Source organism: Heterodontus francisci, chromosome 28 (assembly GCF_036365525.1).
Source record: "Heterodontus francisci isolate sHetFra1 chromosome 28, sHetFra1.hap1, whole genome shotgun sequence".
NCBI classification, from domain to species: domain Eukaryota; kingdom Metazoa; phylum Chordata; class Chondrichthyes; order Heterodontiformes; family Heterodontidae; genus Heterodontus; species Heterodontus francisci.
In genome coordinates this window covers 29359488-29386182 of record NC_090398.1, presented here as the reverse complement: position 1 = coordinate 29386182, position 26695 = coordinate 29359488, and the positions used below count along the sequence as shown (strand labels likewise).

The 26695-nt window shown below is 45.1% G+C and overlaps 1 protein-coding gene across 1 annotated transcript in view; it reads right to left on the bottom strand.

Moving 5' to 3' along the window:
• LOC137345309 (NACHT, LRR and PYD domains-containing protein 3-like) overlaps positions 1-26695 on the bottom strand; it is a 70517-nt gene that overhangs the window by 17565 nt on the left and 26257 nt on the right. The window contains exons 3-6 of the mRNA XM_068008807.1: positions 26153-26319; positions 18853-19024; positions 18682-18747; positions 9653-11390 (exon numbers count right to left, since the gene is read on the bottom strand). Coding sequence (XP_067864908.1) covers positions 9653-11390; positions 18682-18747; positions 18853-19024; positions 26153-26319 — 2143 coding nt within the window. The remainder of the gene's footprint in view (positions 1-9652; positions 11391-18681; positions 18748-18852; positions 19025-26152; positions 26320-26695) is intronic.

Below are 26695 nucleotides of genomic sequence, written 5' to 3'. Positions count from 1 at the left end.
ACAAAGGAGAAGGTGCAGATTGGACCAGGCCACATAGCTGACCAAAAGGTCACGGAGCAAAGGCAAACAATATGTTAATGGTGTATTGAAAGACAAAGCATTAGTACAGATTAGGTGTGAATACACTGAATATTGAACAGCAGCAAGTGCAAACCTGAAAAAAAACCTGAAAAAAGCAGTGGGTAAGCAAACTGAACAAACTAAGATGAAATGAAATAAATGCAAAAAAAGATAGTAAAAAATGTAAAAAAGAATGTAAAAAAAAGGAAGAAAAAATAACTGAAAATGAAAGTAAAATGGGGGGCTGTCATGCTCGGAAATTATTGAACTCAATGTTCAGTCCGGCAGGCTGTAGTGTGCCTAATCAGTAGATGAGAAGCTGTTCCTCGAGCTTGCGTTGATGTTCACTGGAACACTGCAGCAATCCCAGGACAGAGATGTGAGCATGAGAGCAGGGGGGAGTGTTGAAATGGCAAGCAACCGGAAGCTCAGGGTCCTGCTTGCGGACTGAGCGGAGATGTTCCGCAAAGTGGTCACCCAGTCTGCGCTTGGTCTCCCCAATGTAGAGGAGACCACACTGTGAGCAGCGAATACAGTATACTACATTGAAAGAAGTACAAGTAAATCACTGCTTCACCTGAAAGGAATGTTTGGGGCCTGGGATAGTGAGGAGAGGGGAGGTAAATGGGCAGGTATTACACCTCCTGCGATTGCAGGGGAAGGTGCCCTGGGACGGGGATGAGGTGGTGGGGGTAATGGAGGAGTGGACCAGGGTGTCGCGGAGGGACACTATTAAAAAGTGACGGGTTGCACCTCAGCAGGACTGGGACCAATGTCCTTGTGGGGACGTTCACTAGTGCAGTTGGAGAGGCTTTAAACTAAATTGGTAGGGGCACAGGCAACGCCACATAGAAGTACAAAAGAGTAGAATCAGGTGATTAAAGTAGCGAGAGTGTTAGACAGTATTAGAGAAGGAAGTCGTACCATATTAAATAGGAGCTGACGAAGGACTACAGGGAATACAGGTTCAGAATGCATGTTTAGAAATGTAAAGTGTGGTGAATGAAGTTGATGAGCTACAAGCACTAACACCTGTGTGGGAATATAATGTCGTGGAAATATGAGAAACGTGGCTTAAAATGGTGAGGACAGGGCACTTAATATTCACGGATCCAAAGTGTTCAGAAAAGATAGTGAAGGAGAAAAGGGAGATGTGTGGCAGTACTGATTAGGGAAGACATTGTAGTGTTGGAAAGAGAGAATGATCTTCAGGGAGCAAGAATATAATACATTTGGCTACTGTGGCCAAAAGAAAGGATGTGATCACATGACTGGGGGTAATCTACAGGCTTTGGAATAGTGAAAGAGAGAAATAAAGGAGCAAATCTGCAGGGAAATCACAGAAATGTGTAAGAACTTTAATTACCCAAATATCGATTGGGATAATGTTAGAGTAAAGGGAAAGGAGTGGTTAGGAATTTCTGAAATGTTTTCAGGTGAACTTCCTTGACCAGTATGTTCTCAGTCCAACTAGGAAGGAGGCATTGGTGGATCTGGTGCTGAGGAATGAAGTGGACCAAGTATCTGTGGGGCAATACTTGGGGAAGAGTGATCATTGTTTCATAGGTTTTAGATTAGTCATGGAGAAGAACAAGGAACAATCTAAAGTAGTGAAAGATGGACAAGTTCAATGTGATGAGAGAGGATCTAGCCAGGGCAAAATGGAACCAAAGACTCAGAGGAAAAACGGTAATGGAACAATGGGTGATCTTTAAGGAGGAGATATTTCAGGTGTGGGCTAAGTACATTCCAACAAGCTGGAAAGGTAGGGGAACCAAAGCCAGGGCTCCTTGGATAATAAGCGAGCTAGAGAATTTGACGGAATAAAAACAAGGGTGTATGATGCATGTCAGGTGTGTTCTTCAAGAGCAAACCAGGCCAAACACAATGGGCTGGATTTTACCGAGCGCCTGATGTCAGGGTCCATGACGCAGGGCCCAGAAGATGCTTCTGGCAGAGGCTCATCACGGAGCCCGACGCCAGGAGGGCCCGGCCTGATCCTCCTGAATCTTCCAGGTCCGCCACAATCTTCAGTGTGGTGGCCAGCACTCCTGCACCTTCACTTCCCCGCCTGGGAAAAGCAGGCATGACACTGGTGCGGGGTGGCAGGGAATTAAGAATTTTAGTGTGGGGGGTCGGTGATGGGGGGATGGGGTCAAATGATCATCATCAGTATAGGGTATTGTTGGAAGGGGAACTTTACACTTTGTACAGTCTGGGCGGGTGCAAAGGTCACAGTTCAAAGGTAAGTGTTTTGTGGGGGGAAAGGGCAAATATTTAATGTAATTTTTATTGGGAGTGGGAAAGGGGCGTTACAATTTTACTTGGTTAATTTAAGGGCGGGGATACTTCGTTAAATATTCAAATTGGCGGCAGAACTGGCTTCCCTGTAAAAATGGCACCAGCGCCTGCGCACAGGCATCTGTCACCATTGCTGGCGTCGGACAGCCCGCCCACTCCACATTGTGCGGGGGGAAGAGGGCCATGCTGTCTATTTAACTGAGCTGTCATGCAAGTTTGCGGCAGCTCTGATGTACCTGGCCCGCATTTTCCACCGGCTGCCAGGAGCAGTGGCAAGTCTTAAAATTCAGCTCAATAAGTTGAGGGGGGAAGTGAAGAGCAAAGAGCATCAGACTGGCAAAGAGAGAATCTGAGAAAGGAATGGCAGTTAACGTGAAAGGGAACCCAAAAATCTTCTAACGGCATGTAAATGGTAAGAAACATAGAAAAAAGTACTGCTCAGAAGGAGGCCATTCAGCCCATCGTGTCCGTGCTTGCCAAACAAGCTATCCACCCAAACTAATCCCACCTTCCAGCACCTGGTCCACAGCCACGCAGGTTACAGCACACTCGGTACATGTCCTTTTCAAAGCATTGAGAGTTTCTGCCTCCACCACCATTCCTGGCAGTGAATTCCAGACACCACCACCCTCTGGGTGAAAAAGTTTCCCCTCATGTGCCCTCTAATCCTTCTACCAATCACCTTAAGGGCTTAAGGGGGTAGTAAGATGTCGGGTGGGGCATATTAGGGTCAAAGAGGGTGGTATAAAAACCTTACCTCGGGGATTCGCGGCATACATCCAGGGAGAAGACTCGGAGGGCAGAGTTCCGGACCGGTAAGTATAGAAAAAACTTACCTCGGGTGAAAAAAAACCTGGAAAAAACTAAAAATAAACTGGAAAAAGTGACGTCACAGGAAAGCTGTGACCTGATTGGCTGGTAGGGAATCTGTACTGAATTTGAAAATAAAACATTGATTAAAATTGATTAAACCCCTAATTAAATAATTAATTAATAAGTAGAGGAGTTACTAAACCGGAGGGAGGAGATTACTGTATTTAGCATTTCATATTTATAGCAGAAATCTAGCGCAAAGGACCATATAGTTAATTGTAACTTAATTTAGTAAGGATTTAATAAGTATTTATTTTAAATTAATTTATTAATTAGTGCTAGAAATGTCAGTTAGAGGGGTAAAGTACTTCACCTGTGAGATGTGGGAGGCCCATGACGCTTCCAGCGTTCCGGACGACTACATCTGCAGGAAGTGTACCCAGTTGCAGCTCCTCACAGACTGCATGGATCGGTTGGAGGAGCAATTGGATGCACTTAGGAGCATGCAGGTAGCGGAAAGCATCATAGACAGGAGTTTTAGAGATGTGGTTACACCCAAGGTGCAGGCAGATAGATCGGTGACCGCTAGAAGGGGCAGGCAGTCAGCGCAGGAATCCCCTGCGGCTGTACCCTTCTCTAACAAGTATACCGTTTTGGATACTGTTGGGGTGGATGGCCTATCAGGGGAAAACAGCAGCAGCGGCCACAGCAGTGGCACCACGGCTGGCACTGTTGTTCAGCAGGGAGGGGCAAAGCACAGAAGAGCAATAGTTATAGGGGACTCTATAGTCAGGGGCACATATAGGCGCTTCTGTGGATGTGAAAGAGACTCCAGGAAGGTATGCTACCTCCCTGGTGCCAGGGTCGAGGATGTCTCTGAATGGACAGGGAACATTCTGAAGGAGGAGGGTGAACAACCAGAGGTTGTGGTACACATCAGTACTAACAAAGAGTGATGAGGTCCTGCAGGGGGAGTTCAGGGAGTTAGGTAGAAAGTTAAAAAACAGGACCTCGAGAGTGGTAATCTCGGGATCACTCCCTGTGCCACGTGCCAGTGAGGCTAGAAATAGGAAGATAGTGCAGCTAAACACGTGGCTGAACAGCTGGTGTAGGAGGGAGGGTTTCAGATATCTGGATCATTGGGATCTCTTCCGGGACAGGTGGGACCTGTACAAGAAGGACGGGTTGCATCTAAACTGGAGGGGCACACATATCCTGGCTGTGAGGTTTGCTAGTGTCACTCAGGAGGGTTTAAACTAGTGTGGCAGGGGAGTGGGAACCAGAGCAGTAGGTCAGCAGGTGAAATAACTGAGGGGGAACTAGTAAATAAGGCTAGTAAGACTAAGAGGAAGAGCAGGCAGGGAGATGTAGCTGAGCACAGCGGGACTGGTGGTCTGAAGTGCATTTGTTTCAATGCGAGAAGTATAACAGGTAGGCAGATGAATTTAGAGCTTGGATTAGTACTTGGAACTATAATGTTGTTGCTATTACAGAGACTTGGTTGAGGGAAGGACAGGACTGGCAGCTAAATGTTCCGGGATTCAGAGCTTCAGGCGGGATAGAGGGGGATGTAAAAGGGGTGGGGGAGTTGCATTACTTGTTAAGGAGAATATCACAGCTGTACTGCGGGAGGACACCTCGGAAGGGTCATGCAGCGAGGCAATTTGGGTAGAGCTCAGGATTAGGAAGGGTGCAGTCACGATGTTGGGGGTTTACAACACGCCTTCCAACAGCCAGCGGGAGATAGAGGAGCAGATATGTGGATAGATTTTGGAAAGATGTAAAGGTAACAGGGTTGTAGTGGTGGGTGATTTTAACTTCCCCTATATTGATTGGGACTCACTTTGTGCTAGAGCTTGGATGGGGCAGAATTTGTAAGGAGCATCCAGGAGGGCTTCTTGAAACAATATGTAGATAGTCCAACTAGGGATGGGGCCGTACTGGACCTGGTATTGGGAAATGAGCCCGGCCAGGTGGTCAAGGTTTCAGTGGGGGAGCATTTCGGGAACAGTGACCATAATTCTGTAAGTTTTAAGGTACTTGTGGATAAGGATAAGAGTAGTCCTCGGGTAAAGGTGCTAAATTGGGGGAAGGCTAATTAAAACAATATTAGGCAGGAACTGAAGAATTTAGATTGGGGGCGGCTGTTTGAGGGTTCATCAACATCTGACATATGGAAGTCCTTTAAATGTCAGTTGATTAGAATCCAGGACCGGCATGTTGCTGTGAGGAAGAAGGATAAGTTTGGCAAGTTTCGGGAACCTTGGATAACAAGGGATATTGTGAGACTAGTCGAAAAGAAAAAGAAAGCATTCATAAGGGCTAGAAGGCTGGGAACAGACAAAGCCCTTGAGGAAGACAAAGAAAGTAGGAAGGAACTTAAGCAAGGAGTCAGGAGGGCTAAAAGTGGTCATGAAAAGTCATTGGCAAACAGGATTGAGGAGAATCCCAAGGCTTTTTATACGTATATAAAGAGCAAGAGGGCAGCCAGGGGAAGAGTTGGCCCACTCAAGGACAGCGGAGGGAATATATGCGTGGAGCCAGAGGAAATGGGCGAGGTACTAAATGAGTACTTTGCATCAGTATTCACCATAGAGAAGGACTTGGTGGATGGTGAGTCTAGGGAAGGGAGTGTAGATAGTCTGACTCATGTCGTTATCAAAGAGGAGGAGGCGTTGGGAGCCTTGAAAAACATTAAGGTAGATAAGCCCCAGGGCCTGATGGGATCTACCCCAGAATAGTGCGGGAGGCAAGGGAAGAAATTGCTGGGGCCTTGACAGAAATCTTTGTATCCTCATTGGCTACACGGAATGTCCCAGAGGATTGGAGAATAGCCAACGTTGTTCCTTTGTTTAAGAAGGGGAGCAAGGATAATCCAGGAAATTACAGGCCGGTGAGCCTTACGTCAGTGGTGGGGAAATTATTGGAGAGGATTCTTCGGGACAGGATTTACTCCCATTTGAAACCAATGAACTTATTACCGAGAGACAGCATGGTATTGTGAAGTGGAGGTCGTGTCTCACTAATTTGATCGAGTTTTTTGAGGAAGTGACAAAGATGATTGATGAAGGAAAGGCAGTGGATGTTATCTATATGGACTTCAGTAAAGCCTTTGACAAGACCCCTCATGGCAGACTGGTACAAAAGGTGAAGTCACACGGGATCAGAGGTGAGCTGGCAAGATGGATACAGAACTGGCTTGGTCATAGAAGACAGAGGGTAGCAATGGAAGCGTGCTTTTCTGAATGGAGTGCTGTGACTAGTGGTGTTCTGCAGGGCTCAGTGCTGGGACCTTTGCTGTTTGTAATATATATAAATGATTTGGAGGAAAATGTAGCTGGTCTGATTAGTAAGTTTGCGGACGACACAAAGGTTGGTCCAGTTGCGGATAGTGATGAGGATTGTCAGAGGATGCAGCAGGATATAGATCGGTTGGAGATTTGGGTGGAGAAATGGCAGATGGAGTTTAATCTGGACAAATGTGAGGTAATGCAATTTGGAAGATCTGATACAGGGGGAAGTATACAGTAAATGGCAGAACCATTAGGAGTATTGACAGGCCGAGAGATCTGGGCGTGCAGGTCCACAGGTCACTGAAAGTGGCAATGCAGGTGGATAAGGTAGCCAAGAAGGCACACGGCATGCTTGCCTTCATCGGTCGGGGCATAGAGTATAAAAATTGGCAAGTCATGCTGCAGCTGTACAGAGCCTTCGTTAGGCCGCACTTGGAATATTGCGTGCAATTCTGGTCGCCACACTACCAGAAGGATGAGGACACTTTGGAGAGGGTACAGAAGAGGTTTACCAGGATGTTGCCTGGTCTGAAGGGTATTAGCTATGAGGAGAGGTTGGATTAACTCAGATTGTTTTCACTGGAACGACGGAGGTGGAGGGGCGACATGATAGAGGTTTACAAAGTTATGAGTGGCATGGACAGAGTGGAAAGTCAGAAGATTTCTCCCAGGGTGGAAGAGTCAGTTACTAGGAGACATAGGTTTAAGGTGCGAGGGGCAAAGTTTAGAGGTCATGTGCGAGGCATGTTTTTACACAGAGGGTGATGATTGCCTGGAACTTGCTGCAAGGGGATGTGGTGGAAGCAGATACGATAGCGACGTTTAAGAGGCATCTTGACAAATACATGAATTGGATGGGAATAGAGGGATACAGACCCCGGAAGTGCAGAAGGTTTTAGTTTAGGCTGGCATTAAGATCGGTGCAGGCTTGGAGGGCCGAATGGCCTGTTCCTGTACTGTACTGTTCTTTGGAACACAAAATGAGTACTTTGTATCAGTGTTTACTAAGGAAGTGGAATCTGACAAAATACCAGTTCAGGCGGAGATGGTAGTGGCAATGGATGGGGTGAAAATTGATAGACAGGATGTACTGGAAAGGCTGGTTCTGATCTTTGCCCACTCACGTAACCTATCTATATCCCTTTGTAGCCTCCTTATGTACACTTCACAACTGACTTTCTTATCTATTTTTGTGTCATCAGCAAATTTGATAACCATACCTTTGGTCTCTTCATCTAAGTCATTTATATAAATTGAAAAATGTAGAGGCCCCAGGACTGATCCCTGTGACAAACCAGTCATTACATTTTGCCGACCAGAAAATGACCTATTTATGCCTACTCTCTGTTTCCTGTTAGTTAGCCAATCTTCGACCCATGCCAATATGTTACCCTCTACACCGTGAGCTTTTAATTTCTGCAATAACCTTTGATTTGGCAACTTATTGTTATTATCTCCTCGGAGCAAAAAAGGTTGAGAGGAGTTCTGACAGAGGTGTATAAGATTATAACAGGTATTGATAAGATAGACAAAGAAAATCTGTTCACATTAGCTGAAGGTACAAATTTCAGATTTTGATCAAGAGATACAGGGGGTTTGTGAGGAAGAACTTTACTTTCCACAGTGAGTAGTAATGACTTGGAACTCGTTGATTATGACGGTTGAGGAAGTGAAAAGGGAAATCAAAACATACTTGAGGGAAATAAACTAGCAGGAGGAATAGGCCTGACTGAATTGCTATACAGAGAGCTGGCATGGACTCAATGGGTCGAATGGCTTCCTTCTGTGGCATAATGAGTCTCTAATGAGAATGTGGAACCCGCTACCACAGTAGGTGTTTGAGGTGAATAGTTTATGTACATTGAAGGGGAGGCTAGATAATCATGAGAGAGAAGACAATAGCGAGTTATGCTGATACAATTAGATGAGGAAAGACGGGAGGAGGCTCGAGTGCAGCATAAATGCCTGTATCGACAGGTTGGACACAATGGCCTGTTTCTGTGCTGTATATCCTATGTAACACTGTACTGTCTGTGTGAAGTCTTTAACTGTCCCTCAGTCTGGTCTCATTACCTGATGATCAGAATTACCCTCCTGGAGATTAGTGACCAGCCTCGTCAAAATGGTCTCATTTCTGTCACTTCTTAAATCCTGGATTTTATGGGAATGGGGTGATTTCCCATGAATTAAATGATAAAATGGTGATTTCCTGTACTTTTTACTCTGTACAGTATATCAATCTGTATAATACCTGGGGTGAGTTATATTGTGAAATGGTGCTAACTGCTGCTGTAAAATCCATTCTCCCAGGATTTTATATAACAAGGAGAATTGATTCTGTCCCATTGTAAGTTTTAAATGTGTCTGTGCTCCTATTTTACAGGGAAGGGGAGTCTCTCACGTTATTCCCCATAAAACTGGCGCTAAATTTATTTCAAGTGTAACTGATCTGACAATTTCTGGGGAATGTTTGGAAGTTCATCCCGGATTGAGGCTTCACACAAGGGGATGGATTATGGGAAATTCCCGGTTTCAGGCCCCAGGTTTTTCCCAGGAGCTGCTGCTGTGAGGCTCCACCACTGACCGGTGTGTGTCTGTACTCCGGGGTTCATACCCCACAACATGTTAGATTGGAGCCTTTTTATCAGCAATGTTCAGGACTGTGAATTATTCTAAACATTTACAGCTACAATAATTCCTATTTCCCCAATACTCCCAATCCAGGAAACGTCTCCTTCGACATACACATCCTGCATGGGATTGGATTAAATATCTAATGTTAATTATTTAAACTCAGTTTTCTGTCCTGTTTCTAGTTAAAATGGTGGATGTGGAAAATATTTGACATTAATTTTCTGTTCTGCTGGTTTATATTTTATATTTACATTCTGCTGTCCAGCCTTATTAATGATGATTTATTGTAATTAAATTATCAGACCCTTTCAGTGACCTGTATTTACTGATTCCATACAGATTGTAAAATCCCTAATGGTTCACAAGGATCCATTTTAGATTTTCCAGTCCTGATGGTAAAACTAAACAATCCTCTTATTATTTGTCATCGTTATGTTGAATTTGTTTCTCTCTGGTTTAACAACTGTTTCTTTCCCTTCATTACGGAGCAACAACACAATCTGTGACTGTTCTCCAATTCACCCAACAGTTCGAGACAAATAAACAGTTACCTCAACTCCTGGCATTTGTGCAGTACGGGTCCCAGCCGCTGGAGTCCTTCAAACTGAATGTTGCAGCAATACAGATCAAGGTTTTTTATGGTATCACAGAGACCACTAACGTGAGACAAGACGGCACAGTCAATTGGGGTCAGTCGCAATTCCCTCAATGTAAGTATTTCCACAGATCCCACTGTGTCCTGAACCAGTGCTTTATTCTGACACTCAAACAGGTAGTGCAATGTGTTCAGGAGGTTCCTTTTACCAGTTTCACTCCTTGTGTTTCTAATCTCTCCTTTAACCTTCTCCTTCACCCAGTCAATCACTCGGCAGGTTGTTTGATGAGGAAATCGACCCAGAAACTCTTCCAGGGGTCGAGCTGCCTGTGGGGAGGAGAGACCAGCAACAAAACGCAGAAATATCTCAAATCTCCCATCTTCCTTGCTGTGAGCGCTGCTGAGGAGATTCCGGATGTTCCCGGGATCTGCAGTCAGGAATTGTGCGAGTGCAGCTACAAACTCTTGGATGGTGAGGTGCGGGAATGTGTAAACCACACTCTGGACAGAATCATCTCTCTCCAAAAGTTCCATCAGGAATCCAGCCAGGAACTGGGAAGGTTGCAGATTGTACTCGGTCAAATCTCCATTTCCAAACACAATCTTCTTCCTGGAGACTCCTGTGAAGGCCATCTCACCGATCTTCAGTAACACATCACGGGGGTTTTCAAACTCTTGGCTATGGTTTTTCAGAATGTTGTAAATATAGTAGGAATATAGCTGGGTGATGGTCTTGGGAACTTGCTGCTGTTTCCTGTCTCTTTGTGCAAAGAAGGAACCCAGTGACAGACAGAGGATCCAGCAGTAGGAAGGGTTGTAGCACATGGTGTACAGGATCACGTTCTCCTCCACGTGTTTGAAAACAGCTGCTGCCACCGTCTGATCTTCAAAAAACTTGTTGAAATATTCTTTCCGTTCATCACCAACAAATCCCAGGATTTCAGCCCAGACACTGATCTCAGCCTTTTCCAATAAATGTAATGCAGTGGGACGACTGGTCACTAACACAGAACATCCTGGGAGCAGCTTGTGTTGTATTAAACTGTACACAATGTCAGACTCTTCACACCAGCATTCGGGATCTGTGCATATGTACTGAGGTTCTGTATTTCTCCGATTGTCAGTAAAATCAATCGTGTCCTTGAATTCATCCAAACCATCAAATATAAACAGCAATCCCTCTGGATTCTTCCAGAGCTCTCCCAGGGCATTCCCAAAGTAAGGATACTGCTTCAGTACCAGATTCCTCAGGTTTATTCTGCAGTTAATCGTGTTCAAATCCCGGAATTTAAAACTGAAAACAAATTGAAAGTTTGGGTATATTTTCCCAGTGGCCCAGTCATAAACAATCTTTTGTACCATTGTTGTTTTTCCCATCCCCGGAACTCCACTCACTGCTGCTGAACTCCCAGATTTGGATTTTCTGTGGGAAAAACTGCTCTGGAATAATTGATCAGTTCGGATTTTTTCCAGTTCTTTCCGGAGATGTTTCTCTCTCCACTCTTCATGGTCTCGGCCTCTTGCCAGCAGTTCATGTTCTACAAGTGTCCGATCTCGAACAGTAGAAATGACCGTTAGCTCAGCGTATCGATCAACCAGCTGGAAAATCTTAACCTTCTCCTTTATTAGGATAGTGTTCACTCTCAGTGTTTCAGTTTGTACCCGGAGTGTTTCCTTGTGTTTCTGTTGAACATCTTCAATTAGAACAGTCAGAAAGTGGTTTTCAATGTTAGTTGTGTTTACATAAATAATTTCTCATTATATTTCAATGAATAGACATATTTAATTCACAGTTTCAATAGAGATGCATATTGGATTTAAAACTCAGTTATTGGAAGTTGCTTGAGAGTGAATAATCCTGAGAAAAGTTTCAAACTCTCCCTTGATTCTAATATTTACTGAATCTAGAAATTCCTATGAAGGTGATATTTTCCCTCTGATGATTAATACTATCCAGCCTGCCCTGTACTATAAACATCTCATTACAAATCCACACATGATCCTAGTGTGCAACAGTAGATGTTCTCGTGGATCAATCTTCACAATGGTCAGTGGTGCTGATCTTCTGCAGCAATGGGAAACAGGACATTGGATATCAGTGGGAGAGGAACAGACTGTGACTGTTCCTGAGCTCCACTCATGAGGCCTTAGAATCGAATTTAATGATACAAAGCTTACGGCACAGAAAGAAGCCGCTTGGCCTATCATGCTGAAATAAAACAGTCTATTTCACTTTCCAGAATTTGGTCCATTTGGTTCTGCAGGTTATGGCACTTCAGGTGAATATCCAGGCACCTTTTGAATGAGATGAGATTTTCTGCCTCTACCACCATTTCAGGCAGTGAGTTCCAGACCCCCACCACCCTCTGGGTGAAAAAATTACCCTCATCTTCACTGAGCCCTCTGCCAAGCTAAATCGGCCCTTCCCATCTGCTCTTTCCAGGCCCCTGTCAAATTTGCACATCTCAATCAGATCTCCCCCTCAGCCTCCTCTGTTTGAAGGAGAACAACCCCAGCCTACCCAATCTTTCCTCATAGCTTCATTTTCCTATTCCTGGCAACACACTCATAAATCTCCTTTGTACCCTCCCCAATGCAATTACATCCTTTCTTCAATGAGGTGTCCAGAACTGCACACAGTACTCAAGTTGTGGCCTAAAATATGAGTTATTCAGTTCCAGCATAACCTCCCTGCTCTCAAATTGTATACCTCAACTGAAAAAGGAAAGGATTCCATATTCCTTCATAACCTGTCGTGATACCTTCAGGGATCTGTGCACATTCACTCCAAGATCCCTCACTTCTCAGTGTCCTCCCACTTATAACCTGCCTTGGGCTGGTTACTTGAATTATCAGCACTGGGTGATGAACAGACAGTGAATGGAGATAAGTTCCACATGACATCCTATCTGAACTCTGAGCTTCTAACTCCATATCCTCACCATCACAATGACCGCCTGTCTCCACTTCACCTCATTTGCTGCTGAAACCTTCATCAATGGTTTTGTTAACTCCAGACCCAACTATTCCAATGATCTCCTGGTCGGCCTCCCACCTTGCATCATCTGTACCTCAGCACCCAGAAATGGATTTTCACTGGGAAAAACTGCTTTGGAGCAATTGATCAGTTCGGATCTTTACAGTTCTCTCTGGAGAAGTTTCTCACTCCACTCTTCATGGTCTCGGCCTCTTGCCCCCAGTTCATGTTCAAAACTGAGTTCATCCAAAACTCTGGTATCTATATCCTAACTCTCGCCAAGTCCCATTCACCTATCAACCCTGTGCTTGCTGACCTACATTGGCTCCCGGTCCAGCAACGTATCGACTTAAACATTATAATTCTTGTTTAAAAATCCCTCCACGGCCACACCACTCCCTTCCTTTAACCTCCTCCAGCCCTAGAACCCTCCTAGATCTCTGCGATTCTCCAACTCTGGACTCTTGCGCATCCTCAGTTTTCAATGTTCCACCACTGGCGACCATGCCTTCAGCTTCCTTGTACTCAGCTTAGGCAGCATGTGTGGAGAGAGAAACAGAGTTAATGTTTAACGTCTTTTGTCAACTGGAAGATGTTAGAGGTGTAAAAGATATTAAACAAGTACAGAGGCAGGAAAAGGTGGGGGGCAGGGATAACAACAAAAGTGAAGATCTGTGATAGGTTGGGAGGTAAGGGAGATTAAATGACAAAAGTAATGATGGCAAAATGAGATGACAATAGGGCAAGTAAAGCAATAAAAGATGAGTCCAGAAGAGAGAAAATGCTGGAAATACTCAGCAGGTTGGGCAGCGTCTGTGGTGACAGAAACAGTTAGTGTTTCAGGTTTGTGACCTTTCATCAGAACAGTTCGGTTTCTCTTTCCACAGATGCTGCCAGATCTGCTGAGCATTTCCAGCAATTTCTGTTTTTATTTTGGATTTCCAGTAACTGCAGTGTTTTGTTTTTGTTTGGAACGAGAGGATGTGTGAATTCAAATAGCAGCATCATGACCAATAGCTGCTGTCCAGAAAAATGGGGGCAGAGATTATGAGCTGTAATTATTAAACTGAAGGTTGAGACTGGAAGGCTGTAATGTGCCTAATGGAAAGCTGAGGTGCTTTCCCTCAAGCTTAAATTGACCTTCACTGGAATAGTGTAGGACAAGAACAGAAAGTTAAGAGTTGGAGTGAGGCAGAGAATTAAAATAATAGGCAGCAGAGAACTGACTATGGCACCGTGGTACAGGAAGCCATTCAAGTGAGAGGAGTAAATAGGAATGTAGTGGTAGTCGGAGACAGTATAGCCAGGGGATAGACATTGTTCTCTGTGGCCAAGAGTGAGAGTCCACAAGTCTGTATTGCTTGCCCTGTGCCAGGGCAGGATGGAGAGGAACTTGCAGTGGGAGGGGGAGGAACCAGTTGTTGTGGTTCATGTGGGTACCAACAAACACAGACAGGACGAGGAAAGAGGTTCTGCACAGAGCGTATGAGTATTTAACTAGGGGTTAAATTAAAAAGCAGAACTTCTAGGTATTGTTCTTCTTCTTTGGCCTTCTTGTCTCAAGAGACAATGGGTAAGCGCCTGGAGGTGATCAGTGGTTTGTGAAGCAATGCCTGGAGTGGCTATAAAGGCCAATTCTAGAGTGACAGAATCTTCCACAGGTAAGAAATGGGGGCAGATAAAATTGGTTGTCGGGGCTGTTACACAGTTGGCTCTCCCCTTGCACTTCTGTCTTTTTTCCTGCCAACTGCTAAGTCTCTTCGACTCGCCACACTTCAGCCCCACCTTTACGGCTGTCCGCAAGCTCTGGCGATCACTGGCAACTGACTCCCCGACTTGTGATCAATGTCACAGGACTTCATGTTACGTTTGCAGACGTCTTTAAAGTGGAGACATGGACGGCTGATGGGTCTGATACCAGTGGCGAGCTCGCTGTACAATGTGCCTTTGGGGATCCTGCCATCTTCCATGCGGCTCACATGGCCAAACCATCTCAAGCGCCGCTGGCTCAGTAGGGTGTATATGTTGGGGACGTTGGCCACCTCGAGGACTTCTGTGTTGGAGATACGGTCCTGCCACCTAATGCCAAGGATTCTCCAGAGGCAGCGAAGATGGAATGAATTGAGACATCGTTCTTGGCTGACATACGTTGTCCAGGCTTCGCTGCCGTAGAGCAAGGTGCTGAGGACACAGGCTTGATACACTCGGACTTTTGTGTTCCATGTCAGTGCGCCATTTTCCCACACTCTCTTGGCCAGTCTGGAGATAGCAGTGGAAGCATTTCCCATGTGCTTGTTGATTTCTGCATCGAGAGACAGTTAACTGGTGACAGTTGAGCTTAGGTAGGTGAACTCTTGAACCACTTCCAGAGCGTGGTCGCCAATATTGATAGATGGAGAATTTCTGGCGCCCTGTCCCATGATGTTCCTTTTCTTCAGGCTGATGGTTAGGCCAAATTCGTTGCAGGCAGCCGCAAACCAGTCGATGAGACTCTGCAGGCACTCTTCAGTGTGAGATGTTAATGCAGCATCGTCAGCAAAGCGGAGTTCCCTGATGAGGACTTTCCGTACTTTGGTCTTCACTCTCAGACGGGCAAGGTTGAACAAACTGCCACCTGATCTTGTGTGGAGGAAAATTCCTTCTTCTGAAGACTTGAACGCATGTGAGAGCAGCAGGGAGAAGAAAATCCCAAACAGTGCAGGTGCCAAAAAATCAGCCCCGTTTCACACCACTCAGGATAATCTTTGCATTATTACCTGAGCCATGAGCAAATTGGAGTCGGGTAAATAACATTAGAGCATCAAAGTCGTGGCTGAAAGATTGATGTGAGAGAAATGGGTTTTGATTGATGGGGCACTGGCACCAGAACTGGGGATAGTATGGCAAAGCCTGCCCTGTCGACCCTGCAAAGTCCTCCTTACTAACATCTGGGGGCTTGTGCCAAAGTTGGGAGAGCTGTCCCACAGACTAATCAAGCAACAGCCGGACATAATCATACTCACGGAATCATACCTTACAGACAATGTCCCAGACACTGCAATCACCATCCCCGAGTATGTCCTGTCCCACCCACAGGACAGACCCAGCAGAGGTGGTGGCACACTGGTATACAGTAGGGAGGGAGTTGCCCTGGGAGTCCTCAACATCGACTCCGGACCCCATGAGGTCTCATGGCATCAGATCAAACATGGGCAAGATAACCTCCTACTGATTACCACCTACCGTCCTCCTTCAGCTGATGAGTCAGTACTCCTCCATGTTGAACACCACTTGGAGGAAGCACTGGGGGTGGCAAGGGCACAAAATGTACTCTGGGTGGGAGACTTCAATGTCCATCACCAAGAATGGCTCGGTAGCACCACTACTGACCGAGTTGGTAGAGTCCTAAAGGACATAGCTGCTAGACTGGGTATATGGCAGTTGGTGAGGGAACCAACAAGAGGGGAAAACGTACTTGACCTCGTCCTCACCAATCTGCCTGCCGCAGATGCTTCTGTCCATGACAGTATTGGTAGGAGTGACCACCACACAGTCCTTGTGGAGATGAAGTTCCGCCTTCACATTGTGTGGCACTACCACCGTGCTAAATGGGATAGATTTCGAACAGATCTAGCAATGCAAAACTGGGCATCCATGAGGCACTGTGGGCCATCAGCAGCAGCAGAATTGTACTTAACCACAATCAGTAACCTCATGCCCCGGCATATCCCCCACTCTACCATTACCATCAAGCCAGGAGACCAAACCTGGTTCAATGAAGAGTGCAGGAGGACATGCCAGGAACAGCACCAGGCATACCTCAAAATGAGGTGTCAACCTGGTGAAGTTACAACACAGGACTATCTGCATGCCACACTGGGTAAGCAGCATGCGATAGACAGAGCTAAGCGATCCCATAACCAACGCATCAGATCTAAGCTCTGCAGTCCTGCCACATCCAGCCATGAATGGTGATGGACAATTAAACAACTAAGTGGAGGTGGTGGCTCCGTAAATGTCCCCATCCTCAATGATGGGGGAGCCCAGCACATCAGTGCAAAAGGTAAGGCTGAAGTATTTGCAAAAATCTTCAGCCAGAAGTGCCGAGTTGATGATCCATCTCGGCCTCCTCATGAAGTCCCCAGCATCACAGATGCCAGACTTCAGTCAATTCGATTCACTCTGCTTGATATCAAGAAACGACTGAAGGCACTGGATACTGCAAAAACTATGGGCCCTGACAATATTCCGGCAACAGTACTGAAGACCTGTGCTCCAGAACTTGCCACACCCCTAGCCAAACTGTTCCAGTACAGCTACAACACTGGCATCTACCCTGCAATGTTGAAAATTGACCAGGTATTTCCTGTACACAAAAAGCAGGACAAGTCCAACCCGGCCAATTACCGCCCCATCAGCCTACTTTCAATCATCAGTAAAGTGCTGGAAGGTGTCATCAGCAGTGCCATCAAGCGGCACTTGCTTAGCAATAACCTGCTTAGTGACGCTCAGTTTGGGTTCCGTAAGGGCCACTCAGCTCCTGACCTCATTACAGCCTTGGTTCAAACATGGACAAAAGAGCTGAACTCAAGAGGTGATGTGAGAGTGACTGCTCTTGACATCAAGGCAGCATTTGACCGAGTATGGCATCAAGGAGCCCTAGCAAATCTGAGGTCAATGGGAATCGGGGTAAAACTCTCCTCTGACTGGAGTCATACCTAGCGCAAAGGAAGATGTTTGTGGTTGTTGGAGGTCAATCATCTGAGCTCCAGGACATCACTGCAGTAGTTCCTCAGGGTAGTGTCCCAGTCCCAACCATCTTCAGCTGCTTCATCAATGACCTTCCTTCAATCATAAGGTCAGAAGTGGGGATGTTTGCTGATGATTGCACAATGTTCAGCACCATTCGTGTCTCCTCAGATACTGAAGCAGTCCATGTAGAAATGCAGCAAGACCAGGACAATATCCAGGCTTGGGCTGATAAGTGGCAAATAACATTCGCGCCACACAAGTGCCAGGCAATGACCATCTCCAACAAGAGAGAATCTAACCATCTCCCCTTGACATTCAATGGCATTACCATCGCTGAATCCGCCACTATCAACATCCTAGGGGTTACCATTGACCAGAAACTGAACTGGAGTAGCCATATAAATACCGTGGCTACAAGAGCAGGTCAGAGGCTCGGAATCCTGAGGCGGGTAACTCACCTCCTGACTCCCCAAAGCCTGTCCACCATCTGCAAAGCACAAGTCAGGAGTGTGACGGAATACTCTCCACTTGCCTGGATGGGTGCAGCTCCAACAACACTAAAGAAGCTCTACACCATCCAGGACAAAGCAGCCCGCTTGATTGGCACCCCATCTACTCTCTCCACCTCTGACGCACAGTGGCAGCAGTGTTTACCATCTACAAGATTCACTGCAGCAATGCACCAAGGCTTCTTAGACAGCACCTTCTAAACCCGTGACCTCTACCAACCAGGAGGACAAGGGCAGCAAATGCATGGGAACATCACCACCTGCAAGTTCCCCTCCAAGTCACACACCATCCTGACTTGGAACTATATCGCCGTTCCTTCACTGTTGCTGGGTCAAAATCCTGGAATTCCCTTCCTAACAGCACTGTGGATGTAGCTACCTCAGATGGACTGCAGTGGTTCAAGAAGGCCGCTCACCACCATCTTCTCAAGGGCAATTAGGGATGGGCAATAAATGCTGGCCTGGCCAGTGACGCCCACATCCCATGAATGAATAAAAAAACAAAAAGTGGGAGCTGTCCCATTAGGACAGTCTTCATCTGAACCGTGCTGGGTCCAGTGTTTTGGCAAATCGTATAACTAGGGCAGTAGAGTGGGCTTTAAACTAAATAGTGGGGGCAAGGGATCAAGTGATGTTCAATCTTGTTTCTCCAGCCTTTGATTTTCTGATTCCCAGATTCTGTCAATCTCTGAAACAAACGGCTACAGTCAATCATTCTGATTCTGGGAAGTGAAATAAACAGTTTGAAATCTCCATGTCATCACTTACCTTTCAGGTCACTGGGTATTTCAGATAAACCTCCTGCGATGTCCATATAATCAAATGAATCACAACCTGTTTAAATCAATCAATTTTCATGAAATCAGATTTGTGTAATATTATAGTAAATTCTGCAATGTTTGAATCTGAAGTTGAATTCAGTGTGTGATTTTACCGTACCGAGTTCCTGTATTTCTTTCAGTATTTTCTCCAACTTTGGTAATCTGTCGCACATTTTCACAAAGGATTCCCACATCAGCCTTTGGGCCCAAGAGTCTTTCTCCATCACCAGATTTAGGAGAAGTTTGGAACTGTCCGCCCGGTTTCCCTTCTCCACGAGCTCAGTGACTTTCTGTAAAGAATAATAATGAATATCTGAATTCTCAGTTTTAAGCACAGAAAGCAGTCACTGGGCCGAGTACTGATCCATTCTGAACATGGGCTGAATATTCTGTAAACATCTTGATTCAGACATTAATGGCAAATAAATGTGATAAAACTAAATTCAAAATCAGATGTATTGTTCTAGGAGAGTGAGGAATCACTAAGAATCTGCAGTATTTTAATGGGATTAGTTTTCTCTGTCGTTCAGTATCCAACATGACATCAGATACTGATTGACAATATGATCCACTTGTTTCTCACACTTATTTCCTGCTGTCACACTTTGTGATTTACTCAGAAATAAAACAGCAGTGAATCAGAACTCAAGTGACAGGGAAGGATGATTCTGAACTGAGGGAAACAGCGAGAAAACTGTCTGAGAAATTATCACTAACCAATCGAAACAACCCCTGTTGATTTATCAGTCAGGAGAATTGACCAATAATAATAATACTGAAAATCCAATCACTCCATACATATTCCCCTCAGTAATTGAAATGTCAGATACTCAATGTTTTGTACACCCACTGCCAGTATGAAACCTCAGTAACCGAGAGAACATATCCAGCAATGGATAGTCAGGACTTCCATCAACAGATTACATTTAATATAGGATTTTTAACATCGAGAAACAACCCAAGATGCGTCACAGAGACGGAATCAGACAACAGGCCCAAGCCAAAGTAGGATAAATTGGCACAGGTGACCAAAACATAACAAAAGATAAGTTTTAAGAAGGAGGGGACGGGGATCGGTTTCAGGAGTGAATTTCAGAGCGTGGGGCCCAAGGTAACTGAAAGATTGGCCACCAGTGGTGATGTGAAGGAAGGGCTTCACAAGAGGACAGGGTCAGAGCAATGACAAATTCCAGTGGTACGAGAATTGAAGGAGGTTACAGTGATCGGAAGCATCAGGACCATCGAGTTATTTAAACAAAAGGATAGGAATTTTAAACTGAAGGCCTGAGGGTTAGAAGCCATTCTCGATGTGTGAGCACACATGTGACATCAGAAATGGGACCTGGAGGGGACAGGGTACAGGCAGCAGACTCTGAGTAGCTGAAGATTACAGAGTGTGTAAGGTGGGAGGCTGGGCAGGATACCATTGGAATAGTCGTGTCTGGAGGCATGGACGAGGGCTCAGCAGGAGATGGGCTGAAGTAAGGATACAGACTGGCAATGTTAAATAGATAGAGTAGGGGATCATCGTGATCGACAGCATATCGGTGGGTGGAGGTCGGGGAGGGACGGAGCCAGAGGGTGGGGATTGGGAGGGACAGAGCCAAAGGGTGGGGATTGGGGGTGACAGAGCTGGCGGGTGGGGATTGGGAGGGATGGAGCCGGAGGGTGGGGATTGGGAGGGACTGAGCTGGCAGGTGGGCGCAACTGCTTTTGAAACACCCTCCTATAAGAAGCTACCGGTCCCACGGGACGGCAAGTGTGGAGCTTCTCCCGGTGACAGGCCCGGGTTAATGGCCGCCAGCTTTCTAGCTCTTTTGGAGGAAGTAAAGATTAATAAACTGTAATGTCAAACCCCAAAACGTTAAAGAAACTTAGTTCAGTTATGAAGAGGATGGGGGAGGGAGGGAAGAACAATTTGAGACACAGCACAGGTGGGGTGTGTGTGTTAGAGAAAACCTGCTGGGAAGAGTGATCCAGAACGACAACAATTCCTTTCATTAAAAAAAACACCTCTGACCGAAACAGACGAGAAACTCCCCCCAGAATACTGGTTTAACATTCGAGAAAGGAGGATGATGGGAAGTTGAGTAAATGAACCGTTTCACAAAGACCGCAGCGATATTGCGCTGCTTCTGGTGATAACTTTGTGAAGGACATCAATCTACACAGTCACATCTCATTCAAGTTTTGGACTGGAACACATTTTGTAAAGTCTAATGTGCATTAAGTGTCCTCAATGACTTGGGAAGTAGCTGTGAATTCTAATTCCACGTTCATGTTTTTTCCTGTTTTTGTTCTTACCCATTAAACAAGAACATGCTCAATGGGGAAAGACCACAGTGTAAGGTTCCCCCACCAAGCTGGACTGAGGGGCTGGATCCATGGGAAACTCCTCGAACTGTATCGTTAATATTCTCAATTGCTGTAAATGTAAAACTGTAATTGACATGACAATTGTGAAACGGAAGGGTTGGGAAGAAACTCATGACAGTATTGAAGGAAACTGATCTCCCTTGCAATGTTTGTATTTTTTGGTGCTGTTTGGAAACTGTTTGGCAATGTAATTTTTACAGATTTTTATGAATAAAGTATATTTTGGAAATAAAAAAAAACAAGAACATGGTGTTGAATTTGAAAAAAAGATTGTTCCATTCAGCTTGGGAAAGAGACTGTTGCTTCTCACAGTCTGGTTTTTATCACAAAATAGTTTAGCTCGCTGCCTATATGCTAATGTAATGTTATCACATGGTGTAGCTAGCTCTATTCTGTCAACAAAAGTAATTCACATTGGCATTGTGCACTGTTTTACTTGTTTGTTAGCTAATACAACTGTGCTCTTTTCCAATGATGTTTGGATGTTTAGCTTCCTTATTTATGGGGAGAAATGTGTTTTAAATTGACTCTGATTTGATGACATTAGGTTAGCTATATACTTTATATGCAGATTAATCCAAGAGCACATGGGCAGAAAATTACACAGAGAATGAGCTCAATTTACTGATATTCCACCTGCGAAGTGAAGTTCCACACCAATGGCACAGGGGAAAGTAACTGATCAGGTTGTGAACAGTTTTTGACACGTCATTATCAGAATTAAATAAAACAATCGAGACACTGTCCTGCAGATTCATCAGGATGTTGCCAGGGACTAAGGAGTTAATGTAGGGATTTGAGAATTTAGGAATCATTCCTGCAAAGTGAGAAAATTAAGGGATGAGTTGATGGAAGTCTTCAAGACTGTCAGTATGTGATGAATTAAATGCACAGCATTAATGTGAAACCAGGTTATTCTGTCCCTTCAGTTATTTTTTGGGTTGTTTTCCCGTTTTGTGTTTCTCACATTTTCATCATTTCAGCTCTTTGTGTTTAAATGGCTTTTGTTTAACCCACAGACTATTTTTGTCATCTAAAGTTCCCCAATTTACTATGAAGTCGTTTCCTGGATAATTCACTGCCTTCCCTCTGAATCCTGTCTGTTGCCTCTGTTCACTCCTTGTTCCCAGTCCTACTAAAACTCTTCCCTTTGTTTTCATCCAGAATCCAGTTATACTTGAACCTCTACCCTGTACTTTGTACAGATACTGACGGATCCACTGATATTTTCACCTCTTCAGAACATTGTTTCAAATTCATGGTATTTGCCATTTTATCCATTCTTTCCTATTTTCCGGTTTCTTTTCCTTTAACAATCTGCAATTCGAAGATCTAACATTTCAACAATTCTCAGTGGCTGCGTGGAAGCAAATTACATGTTGGGGTGTAGTAACAGCACAATACTGAGCTGAAAGAATGAGATAATCCTGTCAGTTCATAAAATCATTCATGTGACTGCACTTAGATGACTGTGTACAATTCCGGTTGCCTCAGTACACAAAGATTATTGTTGCTACTGAAAAGAGGAAGTAGAATAACTGAGAGAAGGGAGTGGGTTGGAATTGAGGAACTATTGTGTAATCTGGGAATGTCCTCACTGGAAAAGAGAATGTTGAGAGGTGATATGATTGCTGTTTCACTTTGTCCAGTCCAGTAGAAACAGAGGACACAGCCTGAGCTTCAAGGAGGGTCAATTCACAACTAATCTCTCGTAATAATATTACAGAGTGAACAGTCAGTCTGTGGGACATACTTCCTAGGGAAGTTGTAGTTAGTATTGAGTCATTCAAATGTGAATTAGACAGATATATTTCAGAAAATAACATTTTGAGATGCACTATTAGTGTAATTTAAGATATGACAGTTTTTATTTATTCATTCATGGGATGTGGATGCCTCTGACCTGGCCAGCATTTATTGCCCATGAGAAGGTGGCAGTGAGCTGCCTTCCTGAACCGCTGCAGTCCATGTGGTGATGGTACACCCACACTGCTGTTAGAGTTCCAGGATTCTGACCCAGTGACGATGAAGGAATGACAATATATTTCCAAGTCAGGATGGTGTGTGACTTGGAGGGGAATTTGGAGGTGGTGATGTTCCCATGCACCTCCTTCCCTTATACTTCTAGGTGGTAGAGGTCATGGGTTTGAAAGGTGCTGTCGAAGGAGCCTTGATGAATTACTGCAGTGCATCTTGTAGATGGTGCACACTGCTGTCACTGTACGTCGATGGTGGAGACAGCGAATGTTTAAGGTGGTGGATGGGGTGCCAATCAAGCAGGCTGTTTTGTTCTGGATGGTGCCAAGTTTCTTGAGTGTTGCTGGAGATGCACTCATCCACGCAAATGGAGAATATTCCATCACACTCCTGATCTGTGCCTTGGTACTTGTATGGCACGAATGTTACTTGCCATTTATGAGACCAAGCCTAAATGTTGTCCAGGTCTTTCTCTATGTGGGCACAGACTGCTTCATTATCTGAGGAGTTGCAAATGGAACTGAACATGGTGCAATCTTCATCCCCACTTCTGACCAGATGATGGAGGAAAGGTCATCGCTGAAACAGCTGAAGATGTCTGGGCCGAGGACACTGCCCTGAGGAATTACTGTAGTGATGTCCTGTAGCTGAGATGATTGGCCTCCAACAACCACAAACATCTTCCTTTGTGCTAGATGTGACTCCAGTCAGTGGACAGTTTTCCCCCGGATTACCATTGACTTCAGTTTTACGAGGGCTCCTTGATGCCACACTCGGTCAAATGTTGTCTTGATGTCAAGGGCCAACACTCTCGCCTTTCTTCTGGAATTTGGTTCTTTTATCCAGGGTTAGACCAAGGCCGTAATGAGGTCTGGAGCCGGATGTCTGTGGTGGAACCCAAACTGAGCATCGATGAGCAGATTATTGGTAAGTGCCGCTTGAGAGCATTGTTGACGACAACTTCTATCACTTTGCTGATGATTGTGAGTAGCCTATGGGATGGTAATTGACTGGATTGAATTTGTCCTGCTTTTTGTGGAGCAGGACTGACCTGGGCAATTCTTCCAATTTGTCAGGCAGCTGCAAGCATTGGAACAGCTTCTTAGAGATCTGGTTTACTTCTTCAGCACTGCAGATGTGATATCGCTGGGGCTCATAGAAGTTGCTGTGTCCAGTGCGCTCAGCCATTCCTTTTATCATGTAGGGTAAATCAAACGGGCTGAAGACTGGCATCTGTGAAGGTGTGGACCTCAGGAGGAGGCAGAGGTGGATCATCTACTTGAAACTTCTGGCTGAAGATGGCTGCGAATGCTTCAGCTTTGTTTTCTGCACTCTGGGCTCCGCCATTATGGACGATGCAGATGTCTGTGGAACGTCCTCTTCAGTTAGTTGTTTAATTGTCCAGCACTATATGACTGGGTGTGGCAGGACTGTAAAGTTTTATGATTTGTTGGTTGTGGGATCGCTTGTCTGTTTACAGCATGCCACTTCTGCTGTTCAGCATGTTGTCCTGTGATGTAGCTTCACTATGTTGGCACCTCAATTTCAGTTCACCTTGTGCTGCTCCTGACATGCTCTCCTACTCTCCTCATTGAACCAGAGTTGGTCCCCTGGCTTGATGATAATGGCAGAGTGAGGGATACGACAGGCCATGAGGTCACAGAATGTAGTAAAATATCATTCTGCTGCTGCTCGTGGCTCCCAGCACCTCATGGATGCACAGTTTTGGATGATAGATCTATTCTGTATCATCACATTTAGAACAGTGGCAGTGCACACAACATGATGGAGGAGTCTTCAGTTCCCAAACGTAACTTAGTCTCCACAGGGACTGTGTGGTGATCACTCCTACCAATACGGTCATGGACAGATACATCTGCAACAGGTAGATGGGTGAGAACAGGTAGATGTTTTCCCTTCTGTTGGTTCTCTTGCCACCCTCTGCATGCCCTGTCTGCCAGATACGTCCTTCAGGATCGGCCAGCTCGGTCAGGAGTGGTTCTACCGAGCCACTCTTGATGGACATTGAAGATTCCCCACCCTCACCCCCTCCAGAGTAAATTCTGGGCCCTTGCTTCTTCCACGTGACATGAAGGAATACAGATTCATCAACTGAGGGAGGACAATCATGAGAAAGTGGTTTCCTCGTCCATGTCTGACCTCAGGTCATGAGATTTCATGGGATCCAGACCCTCATGACCAACTCTGTGTTTACTGTAAATCACTGGGCCAACATCTCCCATTGCTCTGTCTGGTTGGAAAGGATATACCTAGGAATAGTGATGGAGGAGTCTGGGATGTTGATTGATGTTTATACTCTAAGAATCATACCGAGATCAGGCTGTTGCATGACTAAACTGTGGGATAAGTTCTTTCAATTTTTTTCCAAGTCTCCAGATGTTACTGAGGGTCAACTTTGGAGGGTCAACTGGCTGTGTGACAGAATATGATTCTGGTCGGTCCACCTGGTTTTACTATTATACTTTTTGTAGCAGTTTGAGTGACTTCCCAGACCATTTCAGAGGGCAGTTAAGAGTCAACCACACCCCTGTGTCTGGAGTCACAGATAGGTCAGGCTGGATAAAGACGGCAGGTTTCCTTCCCTAAAGGATGTTACTGAACCAGATGGGTTTTGACTAATATCCAATATTATTTAATGAATTCAAACTCACAAACTGCCACAGTGAGATTTGATCTCAGGTGTCTGGATTATTGGTCCAGATCTCTGGTATAACAATCCAGTAACATGATCACTATGTCACTGTACCCAAACGTGGTGAGTGTAACACGCTTGGAAGGAACAGGTGACTTTAGACCTCTGGTTCCCAAAGCTCTCCACCTCTGGGCTTTTCCACATACCTGGGTCTGTTGTAGACTAGCTGATAGAGATCAGTTAACAATTAACAACTCCATTATCAGTGCAGTATGTGACTCCCGGATGTTAGAAGGTGAGTCAGACATTGGTCATTTGTCAACCAGCATTTTCTTTGCTCCCATGTTATTATATTCTATCAGTTCTGTGACGTTAGAATAAATTAACTTCATTTTGTATCCCTCCCACTTACTTGATACTCTTGTCCAGTGAAATGGTCCTCGCCTGTTAATATGAGACTGAGTCCCTCCACTCCTTCTTCAATCGCCTGTTCTAGTCTGTCCCGGTAGAATTTCATCAACTTGAACAGCTGGTAATCGTCGCACTTTATCAGGAAATCAGTGATTGTGGAGTTCGGATCTGTGAACACAAATGGAGAAAACTAAACACATTGTCGGTATTCTATCCAGACTGTTACATTTCCTCTGATACCAAACAGCTGAAACCTCCTGTGAGTCACATTACCAAACAACTTCTGAAAACAGAGAAACACGTGTATCACATTCCAACAACCTGTATAGTCACTTCTTAAAAACAGGGGACAAGTTTGCTAAACATGACTGACCTTCAATTTATCAGCTCCAGCTCCCGAGATCCGCACCCGAACCCCACTCCCCAAACAATCCCCTGTATCTCTAAATGGTCACTAGTTCAAAACTGAAACACAGACTCCAGGAGCTTTCCCACAACTCCGGCCTCCCCCGCATCTTATCTTCATTCTCAATAGTCTGCAAAA